The sequence below is a fragment of the Saccopteryx bilineata genome, chromosome 1, assembly GCF_036850765.1.
Source record: "Saccopteryx bilineata isolate mSacBil1 chromosome 1, mSacBil1_pri_phased_curated, whole genome shotgun sequence".
NCBI classification, from domain to species: Eukaryota; Metazoa; Chordata; class Mammalia; order Chiroptera; family Emballonuridae; genus Saccopteryx; species Saccopteryx bilineata.
This window is the reverse complement of record NC_089490.1, coordinates 19194493-19218736: the sequence shown is the minus strand read 5'-3', so window position 1 is coordinate 19218736 and position 24244 is coordinate 19194493. Positions and strand designations below refer to the sequence as shown.

Sequence of the window (24244 nt, the reverse complement as noted above, 5' to 3'; positions counted from 1 at the left end):
CATTTCCCTCTGGACAGCTGCCCACCGGCTGGCACTGGGGACCGGCCAGTGCGGTTCTCCAACTGGCTCTTTCTCTCGCTGGCTTTGCCAAGCCCACCCTCCGACCTGGCCGCAGCCCAGCCTGGCCAGCCCAACCCAGAGGGATGCCCTCCTCCTCACCTGCACCGCGGAGGCTGACTGCTTGCTGTCATTGTTCCCCGGGGAGCTCAGGCCTGAGGCCTGCTGGAGCAGGAACTGCCGGGCTACCTGGAGAGCCTGCAAGACAGGGCGAGTCAGTGGGCCTGCCCCGGCGCCTGTGGGCTGCAAGTCCGTGCAGGGGTGCAGTCCCAGGATTCCCTGGGAGTGTGGGGCAGTCACAGGGAGGAGGTCAGGGGATGGGGAGGCTCTCGGGGTGAGAGAGGCGCACAGCGGCCCCTTGGACTTGGGGGTAAGTATATAGGAGTCACTGACAGATCAGAACCTGTAGGGACTCACTCTGGGACCTGGTGGGGTTTGTTGCCCTGGAGCCCCCCCCCCCCCCGGCAGCCAATGGGAGGGTCCATGGTCGAACAAGGGGCGGGGTGGGGGGGACGACTCCCAGTCCTAATCATAGGTACTATTTGTTGAGCATCTACTATGTGTCAGACACTTCATAGGTGTCTGGGAAGTAAAATTATTCTCTTCCCTTCAAGTTCTTCTGGCTGGACTAATAAATAATCAAATCAACACAAGGCCGATGAGCAGAAGAAGCTTCCAGTTTAATAGCACGTTTACTTCCAGTACACATGGGAGAGACCTAGGAACAGAGTAGCTCCCACCACCTTAATACCTCTTTCAGCTAGAGACAGAAGATAATGTAAGGGGTGGAGAGTCAGTTATGGGAGGTCCCAGAAAGAGCACAGCGAGCAGGGGAAGGTGGCTGTGCAGACTGAAGCCATGGCTCCTCTGTGGACAGTGATGGCAGGCGCAGCACAATGCAGGAAACACCTTACAGGCAGCAAGCTCCCTCACCGGTGCAAATGCCTTTTGCACAGGGTACCTTCCACTTGGTTTTCAGAGATTCTCCCACGTCTGCTAGTTCTTAAAATTAACCAGCCTAAAATAATGAACATCCTGGCCCTGGCCAGTTGGCTCAGCAGTAGAGCGTCGGCTCGGCCTGTGGAAGTCCTGGGTTCGATTCCCAGTCAAGGCACACAGGAGAAGCGCCCATCTGCTTCTCCACCCCTCCCCCTCTCCTTCCTCTCTGTCTCTCTCTTCCCCTCTCACAGCCAAGGCTCCACTGGAGCAAAGTTGGCCCCGGCACTAAGGATGGTTCCATGGCCTCTGCCTCAGGCGCTAGAATGGTTCTGGTTTCGGCAGAGCTACGCCCCAACATGGGCAGAGCATCGCCCCCTGGTGGGCATGCGGGGTGGATCCCCATTGGGCACATGTGGGAATCTGTCTGTCGGCCTCCTTACTTCTACCTTCGGGAAAATGCAAAAAAGAAAAAAAGAACATCCCAAAGTTGGCATATTTTGGGGAAGCAAACACTGCTCACCTTCCCAGGCAAAATCTCATTTAATTCCCTCCTGCAAGGCTGTGAGGTAGGGATCACCAGCCCTATTTTGCAAATGAGGACGTAGTCCCCAGAAGGTGAAGTAACTTGCCCAAGACCACACAGCTAGGAGGTGTCAGAGACAGGATTTGGGCCCAGGACGCCTGGCTCCAAGGCCAACTGCCTTACTATGTGGTGAGTCTAGGGCAGGGGTCCCCAAACTACGGCCTGCGGGCCACATGTGGCCCCCTGAGGCCATTTATCCGGCCCTCGCAGCACTTCCGGAAGGGGCACCTCTTTCATTGGTGGTCAGTGAGAGGAGCATAGTTCTCATTGAAATACTGGTCAGTTTGTTGATTTAAATTTACTTGTTATTTTAAATATTGTATTCGTTCCCGTTTTGGTTTTTTACTTTAAAATCAGATATGTGCAGTGTGCATGGGGATTTGTTCATAGTTTTTTTTTATAGTCCGGCCCTCCAACGGTCTGAGGGACAGTGAACTGGCCCCCTGTGTAAAAAGTTTGGGGACTCCTGGTCTAGGGGCTAAGGAAGAAGCACTCACTTGGAATCAGAGCACGCAGCTGAGGGATGAGGGTGGAGGCTCAGGGTGCCTTTCTGGGTCTAGGGTGGCACTGAGGGAATTCAATCCAGACCTGAAAGGGGGGCTTGTGAAGAATCAGTGCGTTATACTGACTGTGGCGGTCTGTTCTTAGAGGCCATACTGGCTTGGTGTGGACTCTGAGCCAGCAGAGTCACAGGAGTGGGAAGTGTGTGGCATTTACAGGAGGCGCAGTTTGGACAGGTGGGCCTGGGGTGTGGGCAGATGGGTGCTGAGAAGTTGGATAGGGGAGTGAGGGGCCAGGGAGACCTGGGGAGTCCTCACACAGTCAGCCTGACCCTGCACTCCCCACCACTGGGTCAGTGGGAGGCTCGGAGCAAGGGATGTGGGGGCCTGTCCCGAACCCATGTTCCAGAAGCACAAAACCTGTCTGCCTTCCGGCTCCTCAGAGACCTCCTTGGGAGCCGGAGCTGTCAGTCTAGGCCTTTGACTCGGGGCCCGACATCAGGCAGACCTGGGTTTGAATCCCAGGGTGATTACCAGTGGTGTGACCTTGGACAAGCTGTTCTATTTCTGATTCAGCCTCCTCACCTGCAAAACTGGGGCACTCGGAGGTACTAGGGGAATTCAAAGGACCAACGCCTTCACTTTGGCAGCCTTCGTGAAGTGTCTGTCCCTTCCCTTCTCACGAATCTCTCATCATTCCCCCCCCTCACCTCCTTCAGCCTCACCCACTGCAGCCTCGTGCCCGGCGCACCTGTTCGTGCCCACCTGTGGCTCACTCACCTCTGTCCACCCACACACCTGTCCGTCCTCACATGGATGTCTACTCTCCTACCCCACACCATAAGCACCATCAGACAAGACCCTGTGAGGTGGGTACGGACGCACTCGCACGCACTGGCCCCTTGGCGAACCCTTCGAGCGCGTCCTGTATACCGAGCATATCTACACCTTCCCCCCTCTGCAGAGCCGCTGAGCCTCCCCCGAGGCTGAAATCCAGGTTACCTCAGGAGGGTATCTAAACACCCACTGGTGTATCTATGGGAACGTGTCTCCCAGCAAACCTGGAGTTCAGACAGGCATGCCTCTCAGCAGCCCGCCACCCAGCCAAAGCCTCCCCCACCCCGCCTCTGCCCCTGAACTTCACACCAGGATTATTGAGTGGTCTGGGGTTTCTTCTTGTCAAGATTCAATTCAGTGGGCCTTAGCTGGTTGGCTCAGAGGTAGAGCGTCGGCCCAGCCTGTGGAAGTCCCGGGTTCGATTCCTGGCCAGGGCACACAGGAGAAGTGCCCATCTGCTTCTCCACCCCTCCCCCTCTCCTTTCTCTGTCTCTTCCCCTCCTGCAGCCAAGGCTCCAGTGGAGCAAAGTTGGCCCAGGCACTGAGGATGGCTCCATGGCCTCTGCCTCAGGAGCTAGAATGGCTTCAGCCACAGCAGAGCAACACTCCAGAGGGACCAAGCATCACGCCCTGGTGGGCATGCTGGGTGGATCCCGGTCGGGCGCATGTGGAAGCCGCCCCCCACCCCCGCTTCTCACTTTGGAAAAATACAAAAATAAATAAATAAATAAATAAAGCTGGTACGAGGGAAAAAAAAGATTCAATTCAGAAAGTATAAGTCTGACTTTCCTGAATCAAAAGGCTCTGAGAGGCTGGAAAGGGGGTGTGCGTGGGGGGGGGCAGAGAGGGAGGTGGCCAGGGGATCCTCAGGAAGGAGTCCCCATGCCTATGCCTGCCTTGCTTCTAGGAACCCCTCCTGGTCTAATAACATGGGTTGGACAAACGCCTCTTGTCCTCCCAAGGTGGAGGAAGGTGGAGCGGTCATGGGAGAGGTGGGCAGCAGGGAGGCTTCCCGGGGAGGCTGGGCGGAACGTCTGAGGAGCTGGATTTACTCCCCACTGACTCGGTGGAGGAAGGTGGAGCGGCCATGAGAGAGGTGGGCAGCAGGGAGGCTTCCCGGGGAGGCTGGGCGGAGCATCTGAGGAGCTGGATTTACTCCCCACTGACTCGGTGGAGGAAGGTGGAGCGGCCATGGGAGAGGTGGGCAGCAGGGAGGCTTCCCGGGGAGGCTGGGTGGAGCGTCCAGGGAGCTGGATTTACTCCCTGCCGACTCTCTTACTTTGTGGTCCCCTGGAACATGAAATTACAAGATTTACAGGAAAAAATGACATGGGTTTGCAATCTTATTCCTGTGAGACGTCCCTGTGACAGGCCCTTCACTCTCCGGCCCGGAACCCCCCCACCCCCACTTTGGACCTTTCCTCCTCCTGGACCTCCCCTTTAGAGCCGATCAGAGCCAGGTAAGATGTAAGCCTGGCCAAGGCTGTCCCCTCCGCTGACTTCCCACTCTGCCCCATTCACTCTCCCTCCCCGCCCACTGAGAGCCTGCTGTGAGCCAGGGACCATGCTAGACTCTGAAGACAGAGGAACAGCACGTGGCCCCAGCCCGGGCTCACAGCTTGGGTGCTATGGTGACAGCTGCCTATCAGAGACTGAAGTACCAGGGCCCGGAGGAGGGCCGCCTCTGTCTGGGGACATCTGGGGAGGCCTTCAGAGGAGGTGGCAGCACTAACTGAGGTCCTGAGGGATGTTCCAAGCAGTGACCAACACACCACAGACTCAGCAAGTCGGGGGAACCTGACCATTCCCAGGGGCAGAAAGTTGAGTTGTGCCAGGCGGGGGGGGGGGGCAGCCACAGGGAAGGCTGATGGGCCCTCAGGCCCCTGACCTCCAGACACTTCACTCATTCATTCATTCTTTCCATTACGCACTCATACCAGGCTTGGAGCTGGTGAACTTCACAAGGTCATTTTGTATCATTTCAGGTGAACGGGGTACCACCTAAAAATCATGCTGCAGGTACCTGGGGTGGGCTGATGGACAGACCCTGGGCTGGGGTCCAGCTGCCCTCCCTGCATGGCCTGGGCGTGTCACTGACGGCTCAGGACACTGTACAGCTGCTCCACTCGTCCCTCCTGCCACTGTCCTCGCTGTACATCCAGACCTCCACCCAGGACCCAGGACACCCTCCTCCAGGCGGTCACCCAAGGGAACACAGAGGACTGCGGTTCTGTAAAGCCCCACCCGAGTCACAGCCAGCACCCTGATGCACGGTGGCAGCGTCCACAGGGGCTGCTGGCACTGGGGTCTCGTTCGTCACTGGACTGCCCACCTCGGGTATGAAGGAAATGAAGCCCCCCCTCACCACCCCCAAGAAAGATCCAGACCCACTTTCTCTGATGATACCAACCCAGCTGTAGCCTCCTAGAAACACAGATGTCAAATGTGTCTGCGAGCCCCAGCCACCAACACACAGCAGACACTCGGGTGAAACATCACTTTGGTCTGGGCGGAACGTGGGAGGCAGGCACAGGCTGACACGGGGTTTAGAAGCTAGCATTTGGATAGTGCCTGGCAGCTTTCAAAGCACTTCGATGAACGTTTAGTCAACACTTGACAACCTTGAGCTGGGCAGAGCAGGTGTCACTGTCTCCACTGTACAGGCAAGGAAACTGAAACCCAAGGTCCTGGGCCAGGAAGCAGAGTCTAAACACCTCTCGCTGCCCAGCCCCCTTCGCTCTAGAGGGGCCCTCGTGATCTCATTCACAGTCTGGTGAGGTCTGTGACCCTGCCCCCTCCCCCAGCCAGTCTAGTGATTCCGCGGTCTGGGTGTGAACTGGTTGAGATGGGGAGAGAAGACCAAAAGGGGAATCTCCAGGGGACAGGTGGGCTGTTTCCCCTCCCTGGGTGCCACAGATCAAACTCAGTCCTGGGCGGGAAAAGGCACTGGGAATCCCACACTGGGGAGAAGTCCTCACGGAAAACCTGGGGAGGAGGAGGAAGAGGAAGAGGAAGAGGGCAGAAACTGGGAGCCATTTGACTTCTTAAACCTCATTTTCCTCCTCTCTCCACCCCTTGGATGGAAAACCAAATGCCCAGCTACGTGGTTCGGGGGGTAAGGTCCAGTTTTCCTCTAAGGGAGGCAGGATGGGTCTATTCAGTGCAAGAACCCTGGCCAAAGAGATCTGGATCCAAATCCTGTCTCCACCATATACTGAGTGACCTTGGGTAAGTCGCTTGACCTCTCTGAGCCCCAGTGTCTCCCTCTGCAAGACAGGAATAACCCTGTCCTCAGCCCCCAGTGTTGTTGTGAAGAGCATGAGACAACATACAAGGGGTGCTTAGTGCACTGCCTGGCACCCAGGAGGTCCCGAATGGACATTAACTACTGTCACTTAATTTATCTTTTGCCTTCCCAAGCAGCTCCTGGTCATCTGTCCTATGCCACCCAGAAGGACTTGCTAACCAAACCCTCTTCCAGCCTACATCCACCCCCAGTCCCCCTCAAGCCTAAGAACTCCGTCTCGCTAATGAAGCTGAACTCTCCTCCCCCTATCGCCCATTCAGAAGTCATTAGCAGGATCTCCACAATTAGGAACAAATGGCTTATAACGGATGGCATCCAGGGAGGGCGGCTGGGATGGAGGCGAAGAAGCTAGAGCTATGAGGGCACCAGAGGACTGCTGAGAAGAGAAAAACAAGTCTTGAGACAGGAGGGCCTGTCACCTCCAGCAGGAGAACACGCCCTCATCCCTGTCTCTGCGAGTGCAGTGGGGTGGGCAGGCCCCTCCCTGGGAAGCCAGGTGCAGGGCGGTCTACTGGGCTGGAGGACGCCAGGCTGTGCTGGGGTCCCAGCCTCATCTCACTGTGCGAGTGACTCTGAGGGTGGGGGTGTGGCTGGAGCTCAGAGAGACGGGCTGCAAGGCTGAGCTCCCAGAATGAGGAGTCGCACAGGCCGCGGCCTGCTGAGCTGCAAGCCTCAGAGGGAACCCAGCCTCGTGTTTTCCAAACTGCTGGTCATGACCCAACGGTGGGTCACAATGTCAACTTAGTGGGTCCAAAAAATAGGAAATACACACACACACACACATACACACACACGTATTTTTTAAAAAGTCAAGAGTTACTAGGTAAAGCATAAGCATTGTTTCATGAAATTGTGTATGCTGGGGCTCTACCTAAAATGTCTTTCTTTCTTTCTCTCTTGTTTCCTTTTTTTGAGAGGCAGGGGCAGGGAGAGAGAGAGAGAGAGAGAGAGAGAGAGAGAGAGAGACAGGAACACTGAGCTGCTCCTGTGCACGCTGACCGGGGAATCGGACCAGCCACCTCTGTGCTCTGGGAGGACACTCCAACCAACCAAGCTCTCCGACCAGGGCTTCATTTCTCTTTTTGTTTTCAGAGAGACAGAGAGAGAGGGGGGAGAGGGAAGGGAAGCATTCATTTGTTGTTCCCCTCACTGTCTGCTTCCCGTGTGTGCCCTGACTTCCCGTGTTGCGGGATCGAACCCGCAACCTTGCTGTTTTGAGACGATGCTCTTAACCGACTGAGCTAACTGGCCAGGGCGCCATAAAATGTATTTCTTGCTGTGGATCTCAAGCAAAAATGTTTACGAAGCGCTGATCCAATTCACTTTATAGATGAGGACATGCAGATATCCAGAGGGGCGGTGACACGCCCAAAGTCACACCGCAGCAGAACGGAGCCCGAGTCCCCTGGTCTGACATGGGGCTCTTCAAACTGGCCGGACAGGACGAAGGAGCCCCTGGCAGATGCTGCTGTAATCTGGATTGTGGTGAGGGGCGGCCGACATAAACATACTCCAGACTTTTGTCTGCAGCTAGCTAACTTTGGCCAAATGGGGACCCATATTGCCCTGATCATTTCAGCGGGAGGCGGGCTTGACTTAGGGGAGGGGGCAGGAGGCAGGTGTTTGGAGGTGCTGACCCAAAGAGCACACCCAGGAAGCCCAGCACCTATCCCCCCTGCCCGGGGGTGTGTGTGTGTGTGTCACAGGAGGACTTTCTCTTCCTTCCCTTGTCAGTAATTCAGCAAGGATTCCTGAAGCCTCACAGGGCACGGCCCAGACCCTGTGAGCCTGCTATGCTTTAATGGGGTTCCCATCCTCACGGGACGAGGCAGACACGAAAACAGAGGCCAGCAAGCTGGTGAGATGAGATGAGATGGCAGCAGGTGTCACACAGAGGCGGGCTGGCTACTTGGGTCGCGTGGCCAGGGCAGGCTCTCTGAGGAGACAGTGAGAATGAGGAGGCACTTGGAGGAAAAGGCGGGGAGCGATGGCCCGGAAGTGAGCAGGGGCCAGATCCCACAGGGACGATGGGTGTTTTATTTCATTCTACACTTGAGGAAACATCACTGGAGGATTTTAAGCAAGTGAATTTAAGGAATCAAGGAAATGATATAATTTCCTAACCCGAAGTTAGTTAACAGTAGGTGCCTGATAAGTACTTGCTGTGAATTAAACAAGAACAAAATCTCTCTATCCACCCCCTTGATCCGCAGCTCCCCTTGGGAACAGAGTGGAGGGAACCAGAGTCGAAGGGAGGGGCGCAGGGAGGAAGGCCAGAGGTCAGCGGTCCCTCCCAACCACGCAGGTGAGGCACTGACCACAGCGAGATCCAGGTTCTCCACCAGCCAGGCTTTGTCCTCCAGCAAAGAGACATAAAAACAAAATTACACAGAAGAACGGGACACAGAGGGTGGGGGAGTGGAGACTATAAAACCCCCGAAGTGATTCTACACCTTTTTCCTTTGGAAAAAAAAAAAAGGAGCTTTTTGGAAAAGGCTGTAAATTTTTTTTACACCAGCCTCATAAAAATGACATCGGCGCATTCTCAAATTAGAACCATTAAAATGAAAACCAGCAACGCATAGAGACAGACAGGCCCACGTGGGTGGGAGAGAGGCAGGGCCCTGGTGCACAGCCTGCTCACAGGGCCCCTTCCCAGCCCGGTGTCTTGGAAATTCCTCCTGTCCGCTCATGGAACCGGCCTCCGTCCGCCTGGACGTGAAGAGACCGTGAATAGACCGACGAGCCCAACAGCACTGGAAAGAGCAGGGCGCCCGGCTCCGCCGGCTCCTCTTCCTCTCCCTTCCCTGCACCCCAGCCCCCGCCGGTGGATGCTGTTAAACCTTGCGAGCTTAGCACCCAGAGTGACCCAGGGTGGCCCACGCAGCCCTTCTGGGCCAAGAAAAGCTGGCTGGGGTGCTGGGAGGCAGGGCCTGTGAGTTTAGGGTGTGCAGAGTCACTGAGTCTGGGCCTCTGGGAAGAGGTCAGCACAGTGAGGGCGGTGGGACGTGTGCCAGCCCCGCTCTTTCCTGGGCCGCCTCCCTGCACGCTCTCCGCTTCCCAGGTGGGTGATCCTGACTGCGGAGCTATCGGGAGTCAGGTCTTAAGGAAGTCTGGGCCTGACCAGGCGGTGGCACAATGGATAGAGCGTCGGACTGGGAGGTGGAGGACCCAGGTTCGAGACCCGGAGGTCACCAGCTTGAGCCCAAGGTCGCTGGCTTGAGCAAGGGGTTGCTCACTCTGCTGTAGCCACCTCCCCACTGCCCGTCAAGGCATATATGAAAAACCAATCAATGAACAACTAAGGTACTGCAACAAAGAATTGATGCTTCTCATCTCTCTCCCATTCTGTCTGTCTGTCTGTCCCTATCAGTCACTCTCTCTGACTCTCTGTCTCTGTCGCAAAAAATATTTATAAAAAAGAAAAGGAAGTCAGGAAGACTGGGCTCAGGGCCAACCACAGCCTAGCCACTGCCTTCACACCTGCCCCCTCTGCAGGGGGCAGGACTTGGGGGGGGCTGTGGGGGACATGCAATTCCCTCTCAGACTACAAGTGCGTCCCCAAGAGAAAGCAGCTCACCCACTGCAGGGGTTCTGGGATGAGGAGGAAACACTCCTCCCGCCCCTCCCCAGTCCCCAAACTCCCGGTGGTAAAAACTCTGGCATAGGTGGGGGTTAGAGAGCAGAGAAAAACTCAGAAGTCTCAAAATTTTGTATCAAAAGAGAAGTCTGGTGGTAGAGTGGGGTGACTCCTTTCTGGTCCCCAAAAAGTGGGGGTCTAGGGACCCCTCTCCCAGCCTTGGGCCCTCTCTCCTGTCTTCTCCCCCCTCTGACTGGAGTGCCCTCCAAGGGAGGCTGCTCTGCTCCTCGGCCTGGGAGGCAGAGGCAGCAAACAGTGGGCTTTGGCTGAGGAACCCAGGAGGGGTTCAGGGAGGGGGAGGTGAAGGCCCTCTCCTCTCCGGTCCTCTCTGAACCCAGGCCCCTCCCCTGCCCTCTCTTCCCAGGCAGAGCAGCAGGAGCACTTTCTAAGCATCGCCCTGCAGCTGCTGGAGAGCAGGGGACTTCACTGATCTGGAGTTTCCCTCTGGGGAGTCGGCCCCAGCGAGCTCCCACCAGGCCCCCAGCACCTCCTGGGGAAGGGGCTCATTCTATGGGAAGGAAAGGAAAGGAGAGAAGGCGGAGGATCAGGTTGGAAAGAGCGGAATCTGGGGCATGAGCCCACAGTCTGAAGAAGTGGGCCCTGGACCTGAGACTAAACACAACTGTAGATAGTATGTGTGTGAGGTGGGGGGTGTGTGTGTGCTCATTCACCTCTGAGGCCTCCCCTTCCCACCCCATCCCCCTACGAAGCCTGGGCAGGGGAGAGCCAGATGGAGAAGGAAAACAAAAATCTCTTCCATTCTTCTCCCCCTCACCCCATTCCCCAACACCCCCCATCTCTTTGGAGGGGGGTGAGTTAAAAGCCCATTAAAGGGCAGAACTTCCCCCCCAACCCTTTTCAATCTCCTCACAGGATGTGCACAGGGTGGGATTTGGCCCTGGTTGCCACAGCAACTGCAGTGGGAGTTCCCAGACGCTAGGCAACCCTCCTGTGACCCTCGCTGACCTGTCACCCCCACAACCCGAGGACAATAGGAGCGCGGCTCCGGAGGCCCAGGACGCCTTTCAGCGGCGGACCAGCAGCTCTGCCGGCCCCCACTGGGCCCGCTCGGCCAGCCCTCGGGGCCCCAAGTCTAGCCCTCTTCCTCCAGAGCGCCCAGTCTGGCCCCCAAGAGCTCCCCGGGCCCTCCGCCTCCCAAAAGTTGGCACACACGCCTCCCAGCTCTACTACCCCCTAATAGAGAGACCACAGGGTGTTTGTGCAGCCCCCAAGGAAACCCCCACACTCTGGGGACCTTCTCAAACAGGTGAAGTTGGATTAGGAGGAAAGGGTAATGTGTTAAGGGCAACCTTCAAGGAAAACAGCCCTCCGAGGGGAGCTCTGGGGGGGAGGAGGCAGCGAGGAAGGGGCCTGGGGGGCAGCTGGCACATCTGCTGGTCCAGGGAATTCTGTTACAGCAGCTGGGGAACCGCAGACTCCAGCTGGCCGACAGGGTGCAAACGCAAAGGAAGGAGCAGTGCCCGGGGCCTGTCGGCCTCTCAGCCTCGATCTCAGGGCAGATTCTCCATGGGAGGCTTGGTGAAAACCCTGGAGGGAGTGGACGCGGCGGGCTCTGTCCCTCGCCAGTAGGGTACTGGGAGGGGGGTGGGCAGCTGGGGCCTCAAGGGGGCAGCAGGCCGGGGACCCTCTCTCCATCGGAGGGGGGCCTGGCGGCCAGGCTCTGCCTCTGCCGCCCGCAGCCCGGCCCCCAGCCTCTGTTTAAACAAGCACCAGCCTGCTGTTGCATGGAAACGGGAAACAGGCGGCTGCTCTTGTTCCAAAGTGACGTGGCTGCCCTCTTCAGCCCTGTTTGTTTCAGCCTAAAGTCCTGTCACCAGTCTGACTTCTGACTCGCCTTGTTTATCTCTCTCTCTCCTCTGTCAACTCATTACTCCCAAAGGCCACGCTCGCATTTCCAGGGCTTGTTTACCCAGAGCGGAGGTGCAGGGACCAACAGACAGAAGGACAGAGGGAGAGGGGCTTGGAGGCACAGGAGTATGGGAACCAGTATACGGCCTGCAGACACCCCCACACACACACACACTCCTTCCTCTAGAGTGGCTACTCAGGGCCAGTGGTCAGTGTTGCTTCTGTTTGTTTGTTTTAAGAGCCCTTTGGGGCTGGGAATGGAGTGCTCTCATTCACGCATCAGTAGACATTTACTTAGCACCTACTATGCTGCCGGCCTGGCTCCCTCCGCTTCCTGCAGGGGGCTGTGGCAGTGACTGGGAAACCTGAGCTGCAGCCTTGACCATGTCACACGGACAAGTCGGTGCCACAGCTGGCTGCCCCCCTCTGTGAAATGGAATGATAATATCCCTCTCCCAGACAATGAAATGACACAACGTATATGAAAGAACCCAAAGCCCCAAACAGACACAAGGTATCTCTATCTGTTTGTTTGTCCTTGAAGGACTGACTTCCTGGTTGGGACTGAGAGGGAGGCGCACCCCGCCCCAGGCTCTCTTCCCTATAGCTGTTTTAGCGGGCCAATGGGAACATCTGTGGTCGGGGGCTAGAAAGTTAGAAAGTGTTACCCCTGAAACTTCACCCAAAAACTCAGTCATATAATGGAGGGGGGAGGGGGAGGAGGAGGTAGAAGGATGGCCTACAGACTGACTACATTTTAATTAAAAATTTTGTATTTTTTAATTTTGCAGGCCTCTTTTCATAGTCTGGAGCCAACAAAACCTTTTTTAAAGTCTCAAATATTTTCCTTGGCCCCGGGCACTACGCCCATAGTGAGCCCAAATGGATAAAACAGCCCTCTCTGCCTCCAAATCTCCACCCCGGTTTATTTGTGAAACAGATATAGGATTTTCCAGGACTTTGGGATACTCCCCAAAACAAACAGGAGTGACTGGAACGTGGAATACAGACGGTAAAACACGGAGTGCGTGCCTGCAGAGCAGGACGGAGAAACCCGATCTTGCAGACGCTTCTCTGCCCGCACCCCGCTCGGCTCCCCAGTTATCCAGAGCTGGGTTCACTCTTCGCTCTAAGACATTTTCGAAAGCCATTCCCAGTTTCAGTATTTCTCTTGCCTGCCCCTCGACCCGCCATGCAAAAAATCCTCATTGCTCTGTCTGCACAGAAGTTTGGGAGGGGAGGCTGCCCATGGAGCCTTCTGGAGGGGTGTGTTTGGTCATTATTTTGATAACGGGGTAGGATTTTTCCCTTTGACCTTCTGTCCCCAGGAGATGGCACAGGGACTGTGAGTTTCTGCCCCCGAGATCCTGCTTAGGAGATGCCAGGAAACCCCAAGGGACCATCCATCTTCCTAGGGCAAGGAGATAGGCCTTTCCCACTCAAGCCTCCACCGTGTGTAAGAGGAAGTGATCTCTAAAGCCCTTTGCTCTGTTCACACCCACAGCCTGTGTGTACAGGGGTTTCACACCCAAACTGCACCTGATCCTATCAACCCCTGCACTTGAGGCGAAGGCCCAGAGAGGCCCAGGACTTGGCCAAGGTCACACTCACCCCCGGCTGGCTTCGTCCCTGTGCTGGTGCTGGCTGCCCGGAAGCAGCGTGCCCAGCTTCTGACCATGCACTGGCGGTCTGACCTCCAGCTCCAAGGTGCTCGTGGCGGGAAAGGGGCTCCTCAGGGCTACGCAGTGCCGGGAGGAGCCACCGGCAGAACCTGGGGGACAGCCTGAGGGCCGTGCATACCCATCTGTGCACGTAAGGCAGCGGTGGGGGCACAGGCAGGACCTGACTTTTCCTCATTCCCAGCAGAGCCCCCAAGGGCCAGGGCCACCACCAGCAGTGACTCCAGGAGCAAGGAGCCAAATAAGAGAAGGAGAACCTCAGGGCCAGGGCTGGCTGGGCCGGTTCTCCTGAACTTGTCAAGCTCGATTCTCCCTGTTTCCCGGGTGGGGCTGGGACCTGGGGCCCCTTTTCTGTCATCACCCAGCCAGGCTCCCCACCCTAGGGGCCTCCTGATCCACATAAAGGCTGGTCCTGAACTCCCGAACTCTGCAGTTCAGGTGGGAATGGCGGAGGGGAAGAGGGACAGTCGGCCCACACAGGGTTCCCAGTCAGAGCCCTAAAACACAGAGGTCTGCCTTCACCTTTGCCTCCGGCTCTGGGCCTTTTCCCAGCTGCTCCGGCCCCCAGGTGGTTGGAATGTTAATCTCTTCACAGCTTGGGTCGGGGTCGGAGGCAGAGATGGGGGCTGGGGGGATGTTTTACAATATAAATGAAGCGGAGATACCCCTTCCGTGCATGGCCCCGGTTCCCCAGTGAACACACTTCTAAAGCGAGGGTCTTTCCCCTCAACCCTGTTAACTTCGCCAGTGTGTGGGAGCCAGGTGCAGGCGCCCACCCATCCAACACGCGGACCCGCAGGTCAGGCCTGCTTCCCGGGTCTGTCCGTCCTGGTGGGCATTTCTGAGACTGTTCTAAGCTCCATATCTCCTGAAAGCACAGCCCGCCCCTGATTTAAGGTGGCCACTAGAATGGGAGGGCGCAGAGGGAGTCCCTGGAGGCTGGACCTTCCCGAGAATGTTAGAGGGAAGACGCCTGGCCCAGAGCGGTGGCGGCAGGGGGCCAGGACGGAGTGGGAGGCGGCCTGGGGCGCCCCTCTCCGCCTCCCTGGCGGACGGAGGACGTGGCCGGGGAGGGGTGCCAGCTCCTACCTGTTGCTGCTGGAAGTGCAGCAGATCTGCAGGGCTCATCTCGCCGTTGCTGTCGGCGCCCGCCGCTGTGTCCCTGCCCGCACCGCCTCCGGCAGGGCCCGCAGCCCCGGTCCCGCCGCTGCCATCGGCCTGCCCCGAGAGGCTGCCCACGCCGTTCTGACCAGAGGGAGCTGACCTGATTGTCTCCGAGGCGGATTCCACCATCATGTCGCTCTAGCGGGACCTGGAGGGGGAGGAGAGACACGGAGGAGGGGCTGAGGCTCCAGACTGAATGGGCGGGGCGGGTTCAACGGGAGGGGGGGGCGGCGACTGGGGGCCCCTCAAACACCTCCCCAACACCCCGACCTAACACCCCCAACCCAGTTCTGGAGCCTCTCCTCCTCCTCAACTTCCTGGGGGCTGCTCCTGGGACACTCTTGGGGTGCAGTCTCTCCCAATGTCCCCCAACCCCTAGGCCTGGGTAAGGGGCAGTTCCTGACTGTAGGTAACCTCTCTCACCTACTTTTCCTCAACTTCCAGAAGACCTCTGCAGGGCAGGGGAGGAGGTGATGCCTCCCACCCTTACCCCCTAACCAGTTCTGGCCTCTCCGTGTGTGTGTGTGTGTGTGTGTGTGTGTGTGTGTGTGTGTGTGTGAGAGAGAGAGAGAGAGAGAGAGAGAGAGAGAGAGAGAGGGTTCTGCAGGGACTTCAGAGCAGATGAGCTACTCACTAGGACTCACTACACCACCTCCCCCTTGGCACAAACACCTGTAATGGCCACTGTGTTTGTTCCCAGAGATGGGGAATTCCCTGAGGGCAGGGGCCTCCTCACGAGTCCCTTTCCCGAGGGCACAGAAGCTCGAACCAATGTTGCTCCACAGCAAAAATGGCTTCCCTGTGCGCCCAGCGCCTACAGGGAGCCAGACACAGCCTGGGGGGCTGTGCAGTGAGGCCGCCATGGTCCCGCTTCTCTGACCTTTCGTCCTGAAGCTGGCAGCCGCCTAAGGTCTGGCCAAAAGCAGACCCTCGATCATATTTTGTCTCTACAGGCACCATGGGTCCTAATCACAAGAAGTGTGAGAGTTATTATCATCCTGGCTTGACAGACGGGAAAGCTGAGGGTCCGGAGGTTAGAGATTTACTGGGGCAAGGAGCCAAGGCCTGAATCCCAAACCCTCCTTCTCCCACCTCAACTGCCTCCCAAGGAGTGGTGGGAAAAACCCCAGAAAGGGTACATTTGGGAACGCCAGGGGTCGTGAGGGCTGAGCTTCCCTCCACAACAGGGGGAGTCAACCTTTTTATACCTACCGCCCACTTTTGTATCTCTGTCAGTAGTAACATTTTCTAACCGCCCACCGGTTCCACAGTCATGGTGATTTATAAAGTAGGGAAGTAACTTTACTTTATAAAATTTATAAAGCAGAGTTACAGCGAGTTAAAGCACATACTAATAACTGCTTACCAAGTACTTTATGTCAGATTTTCGCTAAGTTTGGCAGAATAAATCTTTCTAAAACAACTTAACTATAGTTAAATCTATCTTTTTATTTGTACTCTGGTTGCTCCGCTACCGCCTACCATGAAAGCTGGAGCGCCCCCTAGTGGGCGGTAGGGACCAGGTTGACCACCACTACTCTACAACTTACGGAGGCCCTGCTATCTCGGGGGGCTTATACACAGACTGTGATGGGGGAGCCTGACCGTGCGGAACTGCCGTCAATGTCTGGGAGGCCTCCAACTGCCCCCAGAGCCCCTTGAGAGGCACCTGGAATTCGGTGAAACAGGACATGGCTGGTCCTCCAGGCATCTTCAGCACAGGTCTTAAACTCCCTAAACTCAGGGTCCTTCTCTGTGGAAGTAAATCAACCCTACCCTTTGAGAGTCCTGTAAGGAGTAAATAAACCAGCACACACAAACCACCTACCGCCGGGGTAAGCTCCAATCAACCCCCTCTCCTGCCGGCCCTATTTATTTGTGAGGGTGAAGACCCTGAGGCTCAGAGAGGTCAAAGACTTGGCCCAGGTCACACAGAAGTCAAGGGGTCAGAAGCCACAGCAGCAGCTAGTGGGGGCCTGTGGAAGCCACTGTTCTTTCCTCCCTTCTCTATGTCCCTTTTGGCCTGAGCAGACCCCCAAATCACATGGTCTCCCCGACCAAAAGGTGGGTGAAGACCTGGAGAGGTAGCAGGTCAGAGCAACTGCTGGAAGAAACTGGATTATTTTCCTAGTTCCTCCCCAAAGTGGTAGCTCCCACGAGCATCTCCCTCCTGCCCCCAAATTCTCTCCCTTTCCCGCCCGCTCACTGTACTGTGCCACGTGCTCTGTTTTTGCCCTGTCAGCAAAACCTGTTGAAGGGAGGGCACTGGGGCCCGCGAGACAGAGCTGCCAAGGGCCCACGGGGAGCCCCCCAGCTCGCGTGTGTGCCACACCCCTGCTCTTATGGGCCCTCTCCAGCTGTGACCGTAGGTGTCTCTGTCCCGGGGAATCTGTGTGGCTTCCTAACGAACCTGTGCTGCTGGAGTGTCCCGTGTTTGTGCACTTCTCTGTGTTCCCAAGGGACCTTTCTTGTGCCCCCCCCACCCAGCTGCCGCTCCCACTCCTGAGTTCTGAGGAGCTGGGCCAGGGGTGAGGACGAGGTTGGGGGCGGTGGTTCGGAAGAGATTGAGCACTTGGTCTCAGGCCTTAATGGCCGTGTCAGCCAGAGGGCCAGTGGCTGCCACATGATCGATGGGGTGGGCGCCGTCCTCCACCCGCCAGAGCACAGGGCTCCGGCCTCCCTTTCCCCAGCCCCCCCCCCCCCCCCGCAGCCTGCAGGGTACCTCCCCCCACTCAGGCCGGGGCCCCAGCTCCATGAGGGGATGGGGAAACAGCAGGGGTCCACTCTACTCTCCCTCTGCCTCCAACACTGGCCCTGCTGAGGGTGGACAGCAGCTGCCTGCCCTGATTCCCAGTCTGGCTGCTCTGAGATCTGAGAGCTCCTGGGCCCCAGGGGACCAAGACCAGAGCCTCAGGGAGGTGTGTGCATAGGAGAAAGGAAAGAGAATCTGGCAGTTACTTTTCTGGGGTAAGAATGAGTGCCCCTCTTCCAACGCTCACACACACACCATAAAGTTGTAGATCAGACAGCAAGTTGGGGAAAAGGGAGAAAAAGGAAGGAGGACACAAACAGAGGTGTGCTTTTCTTTTCTGTTATTTTTTTATGGGGGGGTACATAGCGACACCCAGTGAACAACATAATTGCTGCAATGTGGCGTGTAATAATAGCTATTCAAGGGCCGATCATTCATATTAAACAGGGTGAAGCAAGCCTCTCATTTGCATGCTTGAGATTATATGCATTTGAAAAGTCATTTCCGCAGGGTGTATGAATGGCATTAATTCCCAAGTGGCACACTCTGCCCCCTCCTGGGAACTTCACCTCCTTTGGCGCTCCTGCCAGCCCACCAACACCCACTGAAACCTGCATGGCCGGTGCTCCCAGGTGATCCTCACACCCTCCCACCTCTGCCTCGGACACCTGCACTCTGAGGAGGAGCACACCAGCGGCCTCACACCTCCCGCACGGCTCACCTCTCCACAGGCTGTTGCAGCAGCTCTGGGGTGTTCCCTGCACTGTGGGTGAGCAGGCTCTGGGTGCCTGGGGCCCGTCCGCTAGGGCTGGGATGGGGTGGGGTGCTTGGAGGTAGGCCTTGATCTGGTGCCCTGTTGTTAACTACAACGGTGTGGAGTGTATCGGGGAGGCCGGTGTCCTGGGAACCTGTACCCTCACTAGAGGAGAAGAGGGGGCGGTGTCAGGCAGCCTGAGCTCAGCCACAACCAGCTGTGAATCCTTCGCCTTCGTCCTGCTCTGGGACTCAACAGCCCCATCTCTACATGGAGAGGGGGTCTTGGAGGTCTCTTTGGACTTGGGACATGCCAGAAATAAAATTCCCTGGTCCAGCCTGTAGACATGAAGCCACCGTGTGTTCTAGTGACTGGAAGGAGCCTATGAGGGTCCATTTGAGTCACAGCTGGGGTCTCTTTGCCAAGGGGCTCCACCCAATGTAGACTTGAGCTTCCTGCTCAAGTACTGGAGGGGGGTGCTCTCTAAGAGCCCCCCCTTCACTCTGCCCTCCCACCTCTCTCCATCTGCTTCTCCTCAGTCATCCATTTCCTCCTTAAAAAGCAGCTGTAGCCTGACCCGTGGTAGCGCAGTGGGTAAAAGCATTGACCTGGTACACCGAGGTCGCCGGTTCAAAACCCTGAGCTTTCCTGGTCAAGGCACAAATGGGAGTTGATGCTTTCTGCTCCTCCCTCCCTTCTCTCTCTGTCTCCTCTCTCTAAAATGAATAAATAAAATCTAAAAATAAAATAAAAAAGCAGCTGTACACACACAGAAGAGAAGGGGAGCTCTGGCAATTAGACCACCTGGTTTCAAGGGCCAGCTGTGGGACCTTGGACAAGTCACTGCCCTTTGCCCAAATTACTGAGTTCTTCTTTCTTCCTTTATACAACACCTGTGCGAGGGGGGGAGCGGTTAGGTCTTTCTAGGTTTTAGGATTGAATAAACTAAGGCCCTCATACCCCACCCCAGCCTTTCCAGATCCCTCTCCTATCACGTGCTGGGGTGGGACAGAGGTACTGGAGTTATTTGAGGTGATCTAAGATTTCTCTCTGAGGCTCTGATCCTGCCCTTAGGCAGGTCCTAGTCTCGCATCTCTCAGAGTTCCCCCTAGGGTACTAGGGCACCTCAGGGCCTTGGGCCAGGTCTCGAAGCAACTGCAGACACCGGCTTTCAGAAGGAAGGAAGGAAGCTGGGTCAAAGCCACAGTTGCTTCTTCCACTCTGGGGGAGTCTGCGGGCCGCTGGGGGCTCCCACTTCCCCAGAGGCTCCTGGCCCTTCTAAGAACCCCTAAGGCACAGATAAGGTGCGCCTGGTCTCCCCCTCTGGCCGGAAGTGTCGAGTTCCACCTACTCTGGCAACAAAGGGAGGACCCAAGGTCTAGGGTGCTTTCAGAGAAGCAGAAAGAAGATGGGGAGCCCTACATGTGGAGAAACCTTTGCGCCTTTTCCGCGGGCCCATATGGTGTAAGAGAGTATTAATTACCATAGCTTTTTAATTAACAATCGCTTAATCTGAGCCACAACATTTGCCACGACACCCTGCGCCGCGCCGCGAACCCGCGCTGCCCGCCCTGCCAACTCATCAATTAATTTTTATTGACGTTTTCTTCCCCAAACAGGCACAATACCAGGGTTTTCCAATTAACACCTCCACGATCTCTAATTAGTGCAATTAACAGACTGATGGATGCCCGCAGTTTACCCGCGAGGGAGGAAGGGAAGGAGGGAAGGAAGGAAGGAGGGAGGGAGGGAGCGAAGGAAGGAAGGGGCAGCTCCCAGCGCTCTCTGTGCTCGAGGAGCAGGGCGTGCACATGCGCGCGCGCTGCTGGAGGGGGCGCACTCCCAGGTCTTTGGGAAGCACCGAGAGTGTGGGTGTAAGGACAGGTAACCTGTACCCAGAGCAATGGTGGTGGTTTGAGCTGATGTAAGGAGACACTGTTTCCAGCCCTCCAGAAACCTACCATCCAGATGTGGAGCGAGCTGTTAAGACTGAGACTAAAGTTGGAAAACCTGGCATCTAGCCTGTTTTATCACCAACTTGCTGTGTGACTTAGGCCACGTTAACTCCCCCCTTTTCTCCTCTGGATATTGGGAGAAACTGGACTAGGTGGAACTATTTATAATGTATACCCCTATCAGCTTCCAAAAAAGATTAGGCAGCAGACTGCCATAAAAGACAGATAAAGATTCTTAAAATACACGGAGGGGATGGGAGGGATAGAGGGAGAATAAATGGACCAAACCCTGAAGCTACAGAAACACCTTGGAGCACTCGTTAAAACACAGGCTGCTAGGCCCCACCCAGGCCTAGAGTTTCCGAGCCAAGGGATTTTAGAGTGGGCCTGAGAACTGTCATTTCTCAAAAGTTCCCGGGTGATGCTATGCGACTTGCCCAAGGCAACAGGGCTCCAATGACAGCACTGACTTGAGTTACAAGCTTCCTGGTCGCCCAAACCAGATGATCCATCTCCAAGGCCACTCATTCACTCAACATGGATTTAGTGCCCGATTAAGCCAAGCCCTGAGGATCTACGTAGCTGCCGGGAGCGGAAAAGGGACCCCTGCCTTATGCAGGCTCACAAAACTCAAAGAAGCCAGGCCACCAGTGTCCTCAAAGCTTTGAGGGCAACCAGTAATAACAAAGGTCCTATCCCCCCCCCCCCTTTTTTTCTGAGTAAATCTGGCATTTGTCTTTTTAATAGCTTAGCTTCTAGTGGAGTTTGGGCTGGTGAACAAAGTCATTTTTCTCTCTCCTCCAATGGCTGGCCAAGAGCATATTTCACCAGCAAAGACCCCTCTTCCATTGGTTGGCTCAACAAATATTTAGGCACCTACAGTGTGCCCAGTCTGTGAACGCAGACCTGAACAGAACAGGGCACAGGCCCTGCTCTCCTGTGGAGGGTGGCGGTGGGGGCCGGTGATAAATAAGGACACCAATAAACAGATAAACTCAGATAAATGATATCAAATAAGAGTGCAGAGAACAAACACAAACGGGGTGGGGGTGGGGGTGGGGAGTTCTAATTTAAATGAAAGGGGTAGGGCAGACCTCCTTTTTGAGGAAATGGCATTTATACTTAGAAATGAAAGGTAAGAAGGTATTGGTCAGGCAAAGTGTCCATCAAACGGAGGGGAAACAGCATATGCAAATGTCCTTATTGTACAAGAGGTTGCCAGTTTCAGACTTTTCCAGGGCATCCAAAGAACAGAGCATGAATTTGCCATGTATTTTCTTTTTCTTTTCCTTTCTTTCTAGCTCTAGCTGTTCTGTGATCAGATCTTACTTGAATCAAGGACATAAATAAAGCAGAGGGCTTTTCAGACCAACAAGCACTGGTGATACAAGGAACTGAAGGATGCTTCCCAATCTGTTATCCAAGGGCCCAGGGATTCCCCGTTCCCATTCAGCTCAGGCCCCAAAGGCCTGCCAGGTGAGGGGAGCCTGGCCTTCCTTAGCCAGCCCGCTCACTTGCCATCCTACCTGCTGACCCTTCTCTGCTCCCTTGTTATCTTTGTAATAAGAGTACTGAGCAGTGAGGTCACCAGTCTGAGCCTTGGGTCCCCCTATTTGTCATATGGGACTAATACCAACAAGCCTTCCTTTCAGGGTTGCTATGGTATCAATTAAAACACATGAGGTGAAGGTGTTTTATTCAGGAAAGGGTAGTTACTACAATGATGGCGGCCCAGAAGACCCCGCAACACCCCAACACTGAGTGAGCTATGGTTTAAAAATTGATCCCAGCCCTTGGTTCAGCAATCAGGGAAGCGAAGCAGGAATCCAAGGGTGAGAATTTCAACTACCGCTCCAAAACGGGACCCAGACCAGATCAGGGTCATGCGTCACAGGACCACTTGGCTCCCCGAGCAGGCCAGTGGTGTCTCTCCTCTAGCAGAAGGAGCAAACCCCTCTGACCCCGACCCTCCTTGGTCCCTCGGACTGTCCCTCACGTGGGTTGGGGCTAGCACCCTAAACTTCCTCTCTACTCGCACTTCTGCCTGCCAGTACCACTAAATGACACTCTAGCAGCTACCTGCCCCAACTCGAGGGACCATCTAAGGCCTCTTCTTAGCACAAAACATCAGGGTCTGAGACACTTAGTGCGCAGGGCAGGGTGAGGACAGCCTTCCCGCGAGGCTGGGAGGAGCCAGATTCGGAAGGCGGGCCACGGTCCTGTGCTGCCTGTTCCAGGTTCTCTCCCAAGTTTCAAGTAACCGCTTTCTAATCATAAAAGTAAAAAACATCTTGGTAGAAATTTTTGAAGAAGGAAAAAAAGAAAGAAAAAAATAAAAAATAATTAGTAGCCATAATTCTACCACCCAGGGAGCTGGCCCTGTGGCTCCGCCCCTTCCAGTCAGTCCCCTCTCACTCTCTCTTGGCATATAAACATTTAAAAAGTGAAACCGGGGTCATAATCTGTACATGGTTTGAATTTTCCTATTTTTCCACTCACCACTTACTATCATAACCATTTCCACATGACATCAAATATTTTAGGCAACAGTTTTTAGTGGTCACACAGTTGCTCGAATGGGCTGCATCTAGCCAGTCTCCTAGAACCGGACACCCAGACTGTTACCTACCTTCCCCCCCACCCCCCCGCCCCAGGACTCTGCAATAAACACCCCCATGTGAGCAAACATGCTACATTTCTGACTATTAGCCTATGTGATTGCACAGCAGATCTGCCGATTTTAATGGCACTTGATACATTTGTTCCCTAATTGATGTCATAAAATTTGTACCAGTGTTGCCCTCCCCTCAGCAATGGGCCACGTCCCAGAAGACACACGGACCTCTTAGCTCTTTAGAGATTCACCTCCATTCTCATCTCCTTCTCTAGAAGAGTCTCAGATCCTGCATAAAGGCATTCAAAATCCAACACTACTGTGTGGCCTATGGTGGCACAGTGGATAAAGCATCGACCTGGAACACTGAGGTCGCCGGTTCAAAACCCTGGGCTTGCCTGGTCAAGGTACATATGGGAGTTGAGGTTTCCTGCCCCCCCCCCAATTCTCTCTCTCTTTCTCTCTCTCTCTAAAAATAAATACATAAAATCTAAAAAAAATATTTTAAAAAAATCCAACACTACTGAACCTGTCAAATTGGGAGTTTACAAGGCACACGGCTGGGTGGTGGGCCTTTGCCTGAAACTGATACCAAGTACGGGGGTCTGGGGCACACACAGGTGAGTAAAACACAGCCTTTGCTTTTGTGGTGGCTTACCATTTGGTGGACGAAAGAGAGGCACTCGCAAATACAAGTGATAACAAAAATTCCCATCCCTAGGCTCCACCCTGAGTCAATTAAATTGAATTCTTTGGGGAGTGGGACCTAGGAGTGGATAATATCAAAAGCTTTTGAAATATCCTAAAACTTCAGGTGCAGCCAGGGTTGAGCGCCTCTGCCCTACACAACATACAAACGTTATAAATGTTACCTTAAATAGACACTGGGGTGCTACAGGTGCCTAGAGGGGAGTGCTCTGGGAAGGCTTCCTGTAGGAGGTGTCTCCTGAGCTAAGTCAAAGAAGGGAAGCCCGGGTACACAATGTGTGAACATCTTTTATTTCTAATAATAACCATTCCACTCACAGAGTACTTAACAGTCCTTTCCCATACCCTGTCCCCTCCTCTCTTCTCCACACAACCTGGCGCTCACTTTGACAGATGAAGAAGAAACCACACTTTGAAGATGTCTTGACAAGGCCACCTGGCTGCTAAGAGGCTGAGCCAAAGTGAAAGCAGGGCTCTTCCTACTCCCAAACCAGTGCTCTCCTCCCCACCCCGCCCCCACCCCATTCCCACCTCAGAGGTGGCAAAGCCCTGAGGTTGGTCACTCTGGAAGTTCCCTGGCATCTGAACCTTTCACCACCACCACCACCCCTCAGTTTACTTTTCGCTGGCTCCAGCCCCCAAATGCTCCTACCACGCCCTAGCAAGGTGGCCTCCCTCAACACTCCTTCCTAGTACAATGACCAAAAGGAAAAATTAACAATAAGAAAAAAAAAAATAAGAAAAAGAACCCAAGATCCCACTCCATCTCATTAAGAAAGTAAACATAAGAGCCGTCTAAGTGTCTAATTAAGCTTCTAATTAGTCCCTGCTTGTTACTAATGCAAATTAGATTACTCCCGCTTAACTACAGCATGTCCACAACACC

General features: G+C 55.1%; 1 protein-coding gene across 4 annotated transcripts in view; it reads right to left on the bottom strand.

Annotated features, from left to right (window-relative positions):
- The window catches only part of FOXP4 (forkhead box P4), a 56147-nt gene that overhangs the window by 23026 nt on the left and 8877 nt on the right, over positions 1-24244 (bottom strand). For all 4 annotated transcript variants that reach the window (XM_066245905.1, XM_066245992.1, XM_066246089.1 and 1 more), the window contains exons 2-3: positions 14501-14723; positions 160-255 (exon numbers count right to left, since the gene is read on the bottom strand). In XM_066245905.1, coding sequence (XP_066102002.1) covers positions 160-255; positions 14501-14707 — 303 coding nt within the window. In that variant the 5' untranslated portion in view covers positions 14708-14723. The remainder of the gene's footprint in view (positions 1-159; positions 256-14500; positions 14724-24244) is intronic.